Consider the following 12,779-nt stretch of genomic DNA (forward strand, 5'->3'; position numbering starts at 1 on the left):
CATCTGTAAAAATTATCAGCTGAGCCCTGAGATCAGTCTGATACATCAGTATTTTACTAACAGTTCTGTGGATATAAATGATAGCTTAAGTAGCTTGTTAAACTAACTTGTTCTGCTGTCCAGAACAACTGTGGGAGTAAGGAACCCTGTGGTGTGAGGAAATCCAGTGACAGGACAGGTCATGCAGTATCTAAGGGACAGTTTGTAAAGGCTTTCTTCAGATGGCCAGGAATTGGATCTCAGGTCTCAATTAGGTCATACAAATCATGTGATATATTTTGTCCAGTATCAAAAGACACAATAGCTGAAGATCTACATATATATAGAAAACCAGAAAAGGTAGGTATGAGAATGATGACAAAACTCCATGAACAAGGGAAATACAGATGGCTTTTTGCAAGGGTTTTCTGATGTAACAATAGAGAAACAGAATACAAGAAGCACTGAGTGCTGACCTTGTTCCCACCCCTACTACAAAGCCCGTGGTGTCAGTCAGCGTTTACATTTCGTGTTAACCTAACAGTGCTCCAGTATCCTGCAAGAAAGAAGAAATGCAAAATAAAGTAATAGAAAGAAAGAACAGAGAAAGTCATCTGGGTGGAGGTATTTCTGTATCAAATTACCGGGAGGGAGTATTTAACCCTTCTGTAAGCAGTGCTCTATACACAGAAATAACTCAAAGCACCTTTCAGAGTAAGTATTCTCTCAGAGTTAACACCAGTGCTCATCTCACAAGGCCAGACTACCATTTTCTTAAAGGAGTTGAATGCAGCATAGTATCAGGTAGATAAACCAAAAGCCATGTCAAAAACAAAAGGGCTGCCAACACCCATTCTTGCTAGTGTTTCCCAAAATTTCACAGTGTTTCTACCTTGAGATTTAATTTTAAGGCAGAGCTCCAATTCTTGGACATGCAAGCTATTAAATACATCATTTCCTGTACTGCATATGTGTCGTTTGTTAAAAAACACACAAGCCCCAAAAACTCAAGAACCCCTGTTGCCATTAGGATGAAACAGCTTAGTGAAAGATTGCATAGCTGCTCTACACCCCAAAAAAGCCCATTACAGAGGAGTCTGGTGGGGAAGAAAACACGTGGATGTTCATCACCATTACAGGCCAGTTCCTAAGTCAGAAAAAGGTCAAGTACTCTGGCAGCTACCAGAACAGAGCAGTTTAAGACAGCCAGCTTTTTGGAGCAGAGACAGTGAAGTGAGAGGCATAAAAGGGAAATATTTCTGGAGCAACCTTACTGCAGAACAGAATCAACACCCTGCTTTTGTTACAGCTATAACCTTCCTGAGTTTGTCTCCAGAGATAATGCAAAGAAGCCTAAGCTACCTTGGTAAAATAGATTCATTACCTTTTCATGGAAGTTATAAAAGATATGAAAGAGCCAGAAAACTCCAAAGCAGTTTATTCACTTGGCTTTCTTGGTTGAGCCAAATGTTCTTTTGAACAAGTTAGTCTACTGCATTCTGTCATATACTTGTCTCTTTAGTTATGGGACATAAATTTCAGCTCTCTTATCAACTGTTTTATTGTGGGATGAAGTGAGCAGCCATTTAAAACAACTTTTCAGCATTACATTCATTTACATATCAGAGTATGTCACTAGATGGATTGTAATGCAAAGACATTTAAATACCTAGTTTCTCACACTCAATGGGTGTATTTCTCTCAAATCTATTATTTTTTTTCCTGACACAATTGATTAGTTTTGCTTGATCTTTGTTGACATTCAATAAGAGTATGTAGTTACTGACACTACGTTTATCTTCTTTTATCTCCTTTTCCTACATGTTTCTGAAGCCATACAGTAAAGGCTGTGCTCCTTTATTCAAAAGGACAAGACAGCACAAAGCTTAATTTCTTCAGCTCCATCTACTGGTAACCTCTCCTTCCTTACCAGTGCCAGCAGTTCAGGACTAAGGATGATAATATGGAAACCAGAAATCATTACCCTCATTTGTTGTATGCTATCTTCAGGGCAACGCTGGCTATTCCTGGAAGAATCCTTTTTAAAATGCAGTTTATGCAGAGCGTAACTTAGACTAACTCTCAGACTAACTGTACTGCTACATCACTGTCCCAAGTTTTAGGTCATATCCTGTTTGGGATGTCCCTAACAGCCAGAAAATCATATGCTTCCTTTATCACCTTATGCCACAGCCTTGTGGCAGCAACCTGAATAACCAGGATAACCTAGCTGTTGCAATGGCTTAAAAGAAAATTCATTTTTCACAAGTTTAAAGGTTACCTTTAAAACCCCCTAAGAATCCACGGATGTTTATTTCAAGTCATTCAACCTGGATCTTGATATATCCAATACTGATATGGTGTTTTGGGCAGGCTTATATGGTCTCTGTACTCCCAGTACACCTTCTGGCTCCCTGGCACATCTTTGTCCAGCGGTCAGTTGAAAGAGCAATACAGATTAAACCCCTCAAAAACTGGACTTTAACTATGCAAGAATGAAACCAGTTCTCCATTGTTTCCTGCCTTTTCCAACACACAGCCCCATGTACTCGTAAGCAACAGCAACTGAATGGAGCCACTTTGGGAATCTCAACACCGAGTCCAACTCCAAAAATGAATCTTCAAGACCAGGAGAGTTTCCCCCCACAAGGTGAGCAAACAAGGGACAAACATAAAGCCAGTTTCAGATTCAGGACGGAGAAACTTTCCAGTCATGTAACAATCTACCTCCACTTGCCATAAACAATGCGCATTAGTGAGTCAAGGCAAAAAAGGGAAGTCAGAGAATTCATTTTCACCATTGTTACTGGCTCTACTAAAGTATCACAAAACAAAAACCACAGCTAAAGAATAAAGTCTTGCTGATGGCATGGCCTGGGCTTCACCTGTAGTGCACAGACAGGTATCAGAACTCCTCAAGAGGTTTTTCTCTTTTAATGTGTACATAAAAGGTTTTCTAGTAAAATCATTCAGTGGCAAAAATAAAATTAGCATTCAAGGCTGCATTATATCACCACAATTCTGTTAATGTTCCTTTTTTATCTTTTTAAAGTGGATATGCTACAAGTTAGAAATTTCGATACAACTTAAGATTGTTTGTGTCTTATAAACTACTATTTCCCCTCCCTGAGGTTAGGGCTACTTTAGCCTTCTCTAGACACTGAGACCACCTTGGAAGCCATGAAAAAGGAGGGAAAGAACTTATACTTGTTACTCAACACGTGTTTTGGCATCAAGTGGATCTCAGCTCTACTTCTACTTGGGCCTTACCTCTATATGGGTCTAACTCTTAGGAAAATGCAAATAGGCACATGAAAACCCACAGATTATTCCTTCCTTAGCACAATTTAATACACACTGCCCTGTAAAATAACCAAGTAGACTCCTGCCTGTGCAGCTGAAGTCATAAAAGCAGCTTTCCGCTGAAGCAAGCATTAACATCGCTGCGGTCAGGAAAGGAGAACAAACAGTCCTGTGCACTGAACAGAATCAGCGCTGGAACAAAGGGCCTAGACAGCAAATAATTTTTAAAATAGTCATTTTCTGGACTGCATGCCAGTCATTTGATTTTATACATTCAAAGTGAGCTTTGAAAAATAACCTAACGTGCCGCTTAGTTGCTCAAGGAACTGTGGCAAATAATTCACCTGCACAGAAGTTTCAAGCCAGAATCTCTTGTTTCTTCTCCAGCTGCCTCTGTAGAGTGACAGTGCCTCCCTCGGAGGCTCACAACACAACACAAGCACCACCATGCATATTAGAGGGCACTTGAAGCCAGCGAGGAAAGAAAACCTCTGCTTTACTATGGTGGACTTGCACAAACGCCATCAGCAGGTCCAGGGTGCCAGATTAGTTCTGCAAAGAGGTGAAACCAGCAGGATTTGGAGCTGGTGACCTCGTATCAAAGACCAGGACAGGCACAAGCATGCAGACAACAGAAACGTGCTTTGAAGGAGTAGCCAGTTTCCCATGAGTCCTAAGTGCCAACCACACACCACACCTGGACAATACCTCTTGCTCTTTGGCAATTCCAGAGCACTTGTGGACTTCCTGGAGGGTGCACTGGCCTGCAGAGGAGGCTTAGCGACAGGCATGATGAGCAGGGCATCCAGGAGCGAGCGGTAGGCACTAGGTTCGTAGAGTCTAGCAAGCGTGTAAAAAGACCCCATAAACAAACAAGGTGAACACACGAAGTTCCAGATGGCTGGGACCACTGACAACCCAAAATCCATTATGAGAAGTCTATATGGAGAAGCTGAACCCAGGACAACTGATGCAGGAATTATGTCTAAATAAGCAGCCCACAAAGTGGAGGCTGCACAGTTAAGGGGAGGCACAAGACAACCCACTGAGGTGCAAGAAGAATTTGTTTCATATATTTTTAGCATTAATAAAGTAAAATAAAAAGTAATGAGAGAATTTTTTCATCTTTTTTAGTTTTCTGGTTTTGTGTATGCTTTCTAATGTACATAATTTATTAGCACCTTAGGATATCCATGTAATTTAGAAATACAAAAATATGGATATTATTGCATATTCGAAAATATTTTACTGATATGAATGGATGATTGAAAAACATGTCAAAAGGTTTGGTCTAAGCAAGCCTTTATAAAAAACAATACTGTAAAGATTTAACGGAACTCAGCAAGCTATTGTTTTCAAGCATCAAAAAGTTCCTCAAAGTTACAGATTATTCTTTGTCATTCATGTAACACAAATGTTATTTACAGTTAATTTACTAACTGAACTGTAAAACAGGTATCATGAGGAACAGAATGGAAGAATTACTCACCAAAGTTCAGAGCAGCTAAGCTATAAATAGGGCATGGGAGCTTTGGACATATTCTAATGACTTGCCCACTATTGTGAAAGAGCCGATTGATTTCACAACCCTGCCAGGGACAAATTATTCTTGTGTGAACTGGAACCTCCTTAAACCAGCCTATAAAACATTCCTTTAGAAGCTGATGTCTACCTGGCCCGCACAGCAATAGCAGCAGACACGGCAGCAGCAGCCATGCTCTTAATTTTTGATCTCTGCTCAAAAGGAGAAAGAACTGGAAGAGGAGAGGGCCCAAGGATTGGCAGGTTTCCTGAAGGATCTTCCAGCAGTACTTTTCCAGCACAGAAGCTTTGAGCCAACACAGGAGAGAACAGAGAAAGTAGGAAAGATTGACAGAGATACAGTACAATACCAGACCACATCAACCACTGGAAAGTTATGGAAGTTTCCAGTTCACAGAGACATCAGGCAATGTGTTAGCAACTTGAATACTAAAACAGAGAACAGCAATTTTGATTTCACACACAAATAAAACTTTCCCCTCATCGAGTGAGCATTTAGCATCCGTCAGCCTTCAAATTCCCCATCCTAGACTCTGACTCGCACGCCTGGGTCCCTCTGAACCAGGGCCCAGAACTCTCCACATGGATCCATCTAAGTCTCCATGGTGTGGACGTAATTAGCCCTGAAGATCATTTACCTTCTCCTCTTTTTCATAATAAATAGTAAACATAGAAAACTCTGGAATATTTGCTGATATAACTTCAGCAGGTCCACTTTCAGCAACTCTTACCAAATTCAGCGTGATCCTCACCCCTTTTCATTTCCTTACTTATTTTACAGGTGGAAAGGAATGTGAACAGACAAAAAAAAATGTGAAAAACCAGACTGGCTCCAAAATAACTTCTGCAATTTCTAACCTGTAACTCAAGATTATCCACCGAATTGCTGTGTATTTTTTAAATAACTACAAAGATAGACGAAACACTCCGAACGCTTCAACACACCTACACGACTATATACTACTTCCCAGATTTATATGCAAAAGTACTGCCTGAATACCTTGCTTACACCTAGCAGTCTGCTGTAGATATACCTTAAAAGATTTACCTTGTGTAACTTACAGACGATTTAGACTGAAAGCTTGAGATTTTATTGAAAGAATTTGTTTCACGAGTAGGCAGAGATGCTTCATGCCTGCCCAAAAGCAGCAAGAGAAAAAAAGTCATTAATCAAACACTTATTAGATCTCTGGCAATACTAATTACAGCTCAGGAGGAGTTCATTTAAGGATTTTTTTAAAGCCCTCCTTACCCATAAACAAACAAACAAATATCCTGTAGTGTTAATTACTGAGGAAAGCCCTTTCTTTCCTTTCCCTATTGGTAAAGACTTATATTCTGGATGTCCCATCACTACATAAGCTAAAGCTTGTACTCTTCTCCAAAAACTTTGGGCTACTGGACAATTTAAAAACACACATTTTGTAAACAAGGGTGACTATATTCTCCTCAGGTCACCGACTTCTGCCAACAAAATCCAACTGACTCTCCTACCCATAACTGCTCTTCCTCCTCCATTGAAAGGCTGCTTTAATTTTTAAATTATTTTACAACTTTTGTCTAAAAGCTACTTAAATTTCCAATTACTATATAAATTTCTGAAGCACTAAGGGTCAGGAGACCTTTAAGCTGCTTCCTCTTGACAGCATCATCATCCAAAAAAAAAAAAAAAATCATGTGAAATGGTATGGCTTTAAACTAAAAGAGGAGAGCTTTAGATGAGATATCAAGAAGAAATTCTTTACTGTGAGGGTGGTGAGGCACTGGAAAAGGCTGCCCAGAGAAGCTGTGGATGCCCCAACCCTGGAAATGTTCACCTCCAGGTTGGATGAGGCCCTGAGCAATCTGGTCTAGTGGGAGGTGTCCCACCCTACGTCAGGAGTGTGTGAACTAAACTATCTCTAAGGTCCCTTCCAAACCAAACCTTTCTGTGATTCTGTGGGTGTAAAATTACAGATTCTGACTGCGCCTTTCTAACACAGCTGGCTGGGATGTACCTGGCAAGGGCAGGAGGCAGACCAAGGGCTGTTCCCACACGTGGGGCTGGAGAAGGCAGCCCCCCAGCTGGGTCAGCAGGCAGGGGGAACTCGGTGGTCTGTGTGGCCACAGCACATGTCTTGGGGACAGGAGGCACTTCATCTGCTGGCAAAGAGCTCGCTGCATCTCGAGCAGGCACGGTTATTCTCCTAGTTGATGTTAATTTCATGAGTAATTATAATGAGACAATATACAGAGAGGAAATTTCTCATTGGATTAAAAACACAAAACAGCAATAGAAAACTCTTTCTAGCTGGTATTCTTGCATCTTTTGTAAGAAGAGTGAGTAGCAGATAACGGCTTTTTTTTACCTCCTTCTGTAGGAACAAAATAATCATGCCCTAGGAATCAGATCATGCTGAAAACAATTTTTGAGGTGTTTTTACAGCTAAAGCTTGAGTGCTTGTTTAACCACAAAACCAAACTATTTGGGTAGTTATTTAAAAGGTAACAAACTTGAACAAGAGCACAACCAGCACATAAGAAACTACCTAGTGTAAGGAGATGACACTTCAGACACTGAGGCTACTTGGCTGCTGGCATTTAAAACCTGAATGACTGAAGGGAAGATGAGGTGTACACTTGCCTAAGACTTCCAAAGGGCTCTCAAACAAAAGTTCTATGAAATAAAAGAAAGCAGAAGGACAAGTAGCATTCACCACAAGAGAGCAATATTTCTCCCCCATATTTTACTTCCTCTTGCTTGTCATCACATCGAAACAACCATAAAAACTCACAGTTTTAGTACGGTCAGCCTGAGACCTCCTCTTTTTCCAGAGTACAATTTCTGCAGAGAATATTCTTGTCTGTCCACTTATCAGAAAGTACACAACAAAAATCAGGACTAATACCTATTATTATTTATTACTAAGTCTTTGTATCTATATCATGAATGATTCCACTAAAATAAAATATAAAAGTAGGTCTGCATGACTGTAGAAAGCATGTATATAAAATACAATCTGAAGACCTGCTGGCACTGCATCTGTTTTATATTAGTTACACACTTTCTCAGGAAGCACCAGATTCTGTGGTTTACACGGTCTAAAGCTGCCTGGATTACTTTTTAAGATGACTTCTTGCAACTTTCTGGAAAGGCTGTAATTGCTCTTAAATATTTTACTGTTGAACTTACAGGAGGACATTGCATCTATGAAATAGAGTAATAATACACTGTAACTTACAGTAGTTGGTTATATAGACATACAACTATTTAAGGCTTTCAATAAAGAACCACAATAAAAAAGCATTATGAAGTCTACCTTATAAGCAGCTCACTTAACTTTAATCTAGAAATCAAATCCAGATCCTTCAGACATTTCACAGCAAGCTTTCGCCTTCTTGGTGGTTAAGTAGAGGGTGGTACAATTTACAGAGCTTCAACCAAGAAAAGATGGAGCCCATTAGGAAAAGAAGGACCTGTGCCAGTCCTTGACAACAAATGCAAGGCTTCAGTATCAAGAGCAAGTATACTCACCCTTGGACAGCCTTGTTTTGCTCTACTAAAAGCCTGACATGGCACTCATGAATTGCTCCATGCCGATTTCCACTAGGTGCCATTTTATTAAAAAGGGGGTTTGAAGATCAGATTTCCCACTCAAAAGAGCATTATAAAAGCAGCAGCATCAGCTCAGTAACAAAATATAAACATCAACTATAGTTGCTTCACTGATGACCTCTCATTTCAGGGGAGAATCCAGACTACATAGCTTTATCAAATAATTTATGTTCTCCTTCCCACACTCAATGCTAAACCTTCCCTCAACAGCTCTGCAGAAGCTGCTCAAATTTTTGCCCTTCTTGAGCAGAAAATTCTTATCATCTACTTGTTTATTTGTAAAAATACTTTGGCTCTCATCCTGAAGCACCATGAACATAGCTGCTTTTCTGATTTCTCATTTTAAAGCCACTCTCTTGCTAGGTTAATTTTGCCAAACAACAAATTTAGAGCCATAGATCTTGAGTGAGAGCAGATTTAAATCTCCTTGGCCTGGACTCAGATGCAAAGATAGGATTTAGAGAAGACTCCTTGGTACTCAGAACACAGTAGCTGCAGTGGTAAATGCAAGGCATCTACAGCTCAGTAGAATCATAGAATGGTCTGGGTTGGAAGGGACCTTAAAGGTCATCTACTTCCAACCTTCCTTCTGTGGGCAGGGACAGCTTTCACCAGGCTTTGCTCAGAGCTCAATCCAGTCTGGCCTTGAACACATCCACGGATGGGGAAAGTGGGTGTAATCATACTGGAATTTCACTGGTAGACATGAAAATCCATTACTGAAGTAGTACTTTTTTTCACTGCCTTTTTCATCTCAGGTTTGCTGCTTAAAAAAAAAAGAAAATCACCAGGAGTATTGCCATACATCTTCTGTGTTTGTTTTTCATCTTTGTTGATTTAAGAGAATTTGCTGTTGAAAACATCACAACCAAATCTGTACTGTATTGGCTCAAACCAAATGTCACCATGAAGGTACCTACCAGCCCCTATCATCAGCCTGCATCCCTTCCTGCCTAAGCTCATGTTAGCTCATGAAGGTACTCCCAAGACAACAAAAATATCTTCAAAAGACAACAAAACAGACTTTTATTTTGATGTCAGATTTCTCCTCGTCTCTCAGCTAGTTGAGACTACTGCTTTAAAGGTTTAAAACTGGTCAATTCCAAATCTTAGTATTAGTTTTTCAGTTGCAGAAAGCCCACACAGGTGTGGGCAACGGTATATTCTTGTATGCTTTACTCAAGCATAAATGTCTGTCTAGGGCCTGGCAGGAACAGGAACTGTTTATTTAATTCTCATTTTTACAGGAACAGTGTTGTTTCATGTTTTAACTGTGCATGCTACCTGGAACTCAAAAACCCCTGCACAATGTAACACAAACCACCAGAAAATGTTATTGACCTTCAATAAGAGTATCATAACCCTCCAAGCTACCATCACTGTCTTCCATCCAAAATTACTGTTGCTGTCTAGTACTCATAGATGACCTGCAAAACACCAGCAATCTGCCAAGGTAACTGCCACTAAAACTGTGCAATGGCAGTGACAGGAAATTTGCTAGATAATCCCCTAGTTTTCTGTGACGGCATCACAGCACAATAGTGTGTTATTAATTAAATAATACACATTTTAGAAAATTACTTTTATATTTCTAAATCCATATTCACTTTTGAGTTGTTAAGACCATTGAAAAGCTACTCTATCCAAGTGATAAGGGTGGACACCCACTGACAGCGTACACACACTAAATAGTGTATCTTATTTTAACTAGTATCCATGAGACTGTTCATGAATTTCCTCATTTTTATTTAATTTTTCTCCTTCCCCCTCCTACCATTTCCAGGAAAATCCCTAGTCACAGCAGCTTAATTAAGTTTATTTTAAGCGAATGACATACAACCCTCTCTCCTCCAAGACAGACAAATCCAGTCTAGAACAGGGTAGATTGTTAACTGAATCAAAACCCCCGTTAATGATTTACCTCGCAGGAGCTGGTGCAGCAATATGTTCAGAAAGTCTGGGAAAGGGGACACTGCCGGGGCAGGAATCTGCTTTTGGCAAAAGAGCAGCTGCAGGTTCTGGTCTAGCATTGTTTTCACTCCATTCACAGTAATAAAACCAAGTGAAGACACACAGAGAAAGAGATTTTTAATCCACATTAAAGTAGGATGAAGAACAGGAAACACTGTGCATGAAAATGTTAATAAACTGAAAAGAAAAAAAGAACCTGAATCCCAAAAAGCCTCCAAAAAGACCATGAAATTTACAGTAAAGTACAATTAAGAGGATAAATGATGCAAAACACACTTGAGAAGCATCACACTTTCAGTGAAGGCTGAGAGTGTCCTGCTGCTTTAAAACTCAGAAAGCCCAGTAGTATTTGACATTTATAAAGATGGAACACATAGATTTGGGATTATATTATGTGATGGAAAACAACTCTAGAAAATACTGGAAGTGACACAAGTGTTAGTGGGACTCATCCCAAAGCTTTATATGCTTTTTGCTACAACTTTTTGGAAGTGTTAGTTTTGTGAACATTAGAATATATATTTCTCAATATTTTTCATATCCTTTCTTTGATTCATTCGTTATAGGAAAAAAAAAATCTAGAAAATGTTGTCTTGGAGTGCTCTACTTGAAGAAAAACACCTGCCAGACATATCACTGTAATACACCAAAAAAAAGTAAACTACAAGGTAGAGAGCAACCACAACAATAAGTTTTGAGCAGACTAAATTAGCCACAGGGGCAGGTATTGCTGCCTTTTTTTTTTTTTTCTTATTTTAGTATGCAGAATTAAGTATCTTATTAAAGCAGGGAGCCTTAAGTGCTGAAAATTATTGAACAGATTTAAGAATGACCAGGGAGCAGACCTCATAGGTGGTAAAGGTGTGGATGGAAATTCTGACGCAGGTGGCATCTCCAAAGTCGGGGTAGCTATGGAGTTTTTATTCAAATTAATACAGGTATCCTGGCTTCCTGCTCCATCAGGTAGATCTGCAGGTATGCTTTACATAGATTTATCACATGGGGGAGAGAAAAATAAATGCATGGTTTTAAGACAGGTTGTTTCAAGACTGACCAAGAGTAGGACAAATATTTTCCAGTCACTATGGATCAACTACACTACAAATCTGGAAAATCCTCACTCAGGACAATGAATTGACTCTACAGTTTAAGGCCAAACCCAAATCCGGACCTGGTTGCTGCAAAGGAGATGGTTAAAAGTGTACATTAAAAAAACAAAAAAAAAAAAGACTTGGAAATAGGGTACTGCAGAAATAGAAATAATCTAAAACACAAACTTTATACAAAGGCTAGACATTGCCTTTCTGATTTTCAAGTAACTGGTTTAAAAGCTGCAATCTACACATTTCAGTGAGGGCTTTCTATGTCTATTTCCTGTCCTTCCAGCTGCTGAAGAGAAAAATCTATTATATCCAAACAAAAATGCCTAGTGGGTTACAGCTTAGAAATAAGCAATAATAAAAACCATACAGAGCATCTGTCTTGGACAATGGCTGCCTGAAAAGCTAAATATTATTAAATTGGGATCTTTTACTGAAGATTACTGATGAAAGAGAAGTTTCTATTTCATTGTCACATTCATATTTCTAGGAGATCTCCAAAATTTAAGCTTACTTGTTTATATAAAAAAAAAACCCACTCATAACATCTTTTCAAAGATCAGATGTATGCTGGGAATCAGACAAGAGCTAGGGCATGCTTTTCAGATACAAATGAAAAAGTGGTCCATTTTTGGAAACAGTAACAAAAAGTCCAAAATTTAATGCCAGTAAGTTCTGTGCAAGGGGATACTGGATAAAGAGATAGCATCTTTAAAGAAGTAAATGAAATTCATTTCACAAATTCATAAAATACTTTTGGAACTAGTGATTTTTTTTTTACTATTACTTTATATAAAACTAGTAATTTGGTAGTCTTTCTCAAACTACTCTCATATCCTCAAAAGATCGACTCTACGATGATGTTTAATTTTAATCAAAACAGAAGCTTCTACTCTTTTGATTATTTAGAGAGGGTTTTTTCTTCTGTTTCTCACTACAGCAACTCACCCTCCAAAAGGGTAAGAGCTGGTAAGATAGATAAACATAACGGTAAGTTTAATAACAACATGAAAGTATTTTCATTACCTAGGAACATCTCCAGAACATAACAATACCTGAAGGTCAAAGCATTCTGCCCTTAAAAAGAAACCTTTACAGAGAGTCTAAGTGATAACCTTTCTAATCTATCACAGTTTTCATTGCATTGATGTTCTCTGAAATGCCCACATTTCCTTCTGTTCATAAAGAAATTATATAAACCCAGCAAAACAATTTAAATACACTACTTCACATTCCTACTTTGATATGCAGTCCCCTATCAAATTATTATATTGTGGTGTATGTGGACT

General features: G+C 39.0%; 1 protein-coding gene across 9 annotated transcripts in view; it reads right to left on the bottom strand.

Annotated features, from left to right (window-relative positions):
• The window catches only part of PDLIM5 (PDZ and LIM domain 5), a 138,638-nt gene that overhangs the window by 33,039 nt on the left and 92,820 nt on the right, over positions 1-12,779 (bottom strand). For 6 of the 9 annotated variants that reach the window (XM_048304922.1, XM_048304927.1, XM_048304926.1 and 3 more), the window contains 6 exons: positions 11,236-11,370; positions 10,341-10,457; positions 6,822-7,010; positions 5,873-5,959; positions 4,955-5,110; positions 3,991-4,122 (listed from right to left, as the gene is read on the bottom strand). The exons of 1 other annotated variant lie outside the window; for it this stretch is intronic. In XM_048304922.1, coding sequence (XP_048160879.1) covers positions 3,991-4,122; positions 4,955-5,110; positions 5,873-5,959; positions 6,822-7,010; positions 10,341-10,457; positions 11,236-11,370 — 816 coding nt within the window. The remainder of the gene's footprint in view (positions 1-3,990; positions 4,123-4,954; positions 5,111-5,872; positions 5,960-6,821; positions 7,011-10,340; positions 10,458-11,235; positions 11,371-12,779) is intronic. 2 more of the 9 variants (XM_048304924.1, XM_048304925.1) reach the window with 2 other exon arrangements.

The sequence above is a fragment of the Corvus hawaiiensis genome, chromosome 5 (assembly GCF_020740725.1).
Source record: "Corvus hawaiiensis isolate bCorHaw1 chromosome 5, bCorHaw1.pri.cur, whole genome shotgun sequence".
In the NCBI taxonomy this organism is placed as follows: Eukaryota; Metazoa; Chordata; class Aves; order Passeriformes; family Corvidae; genus Corvus; species Corvus hawaiiensis.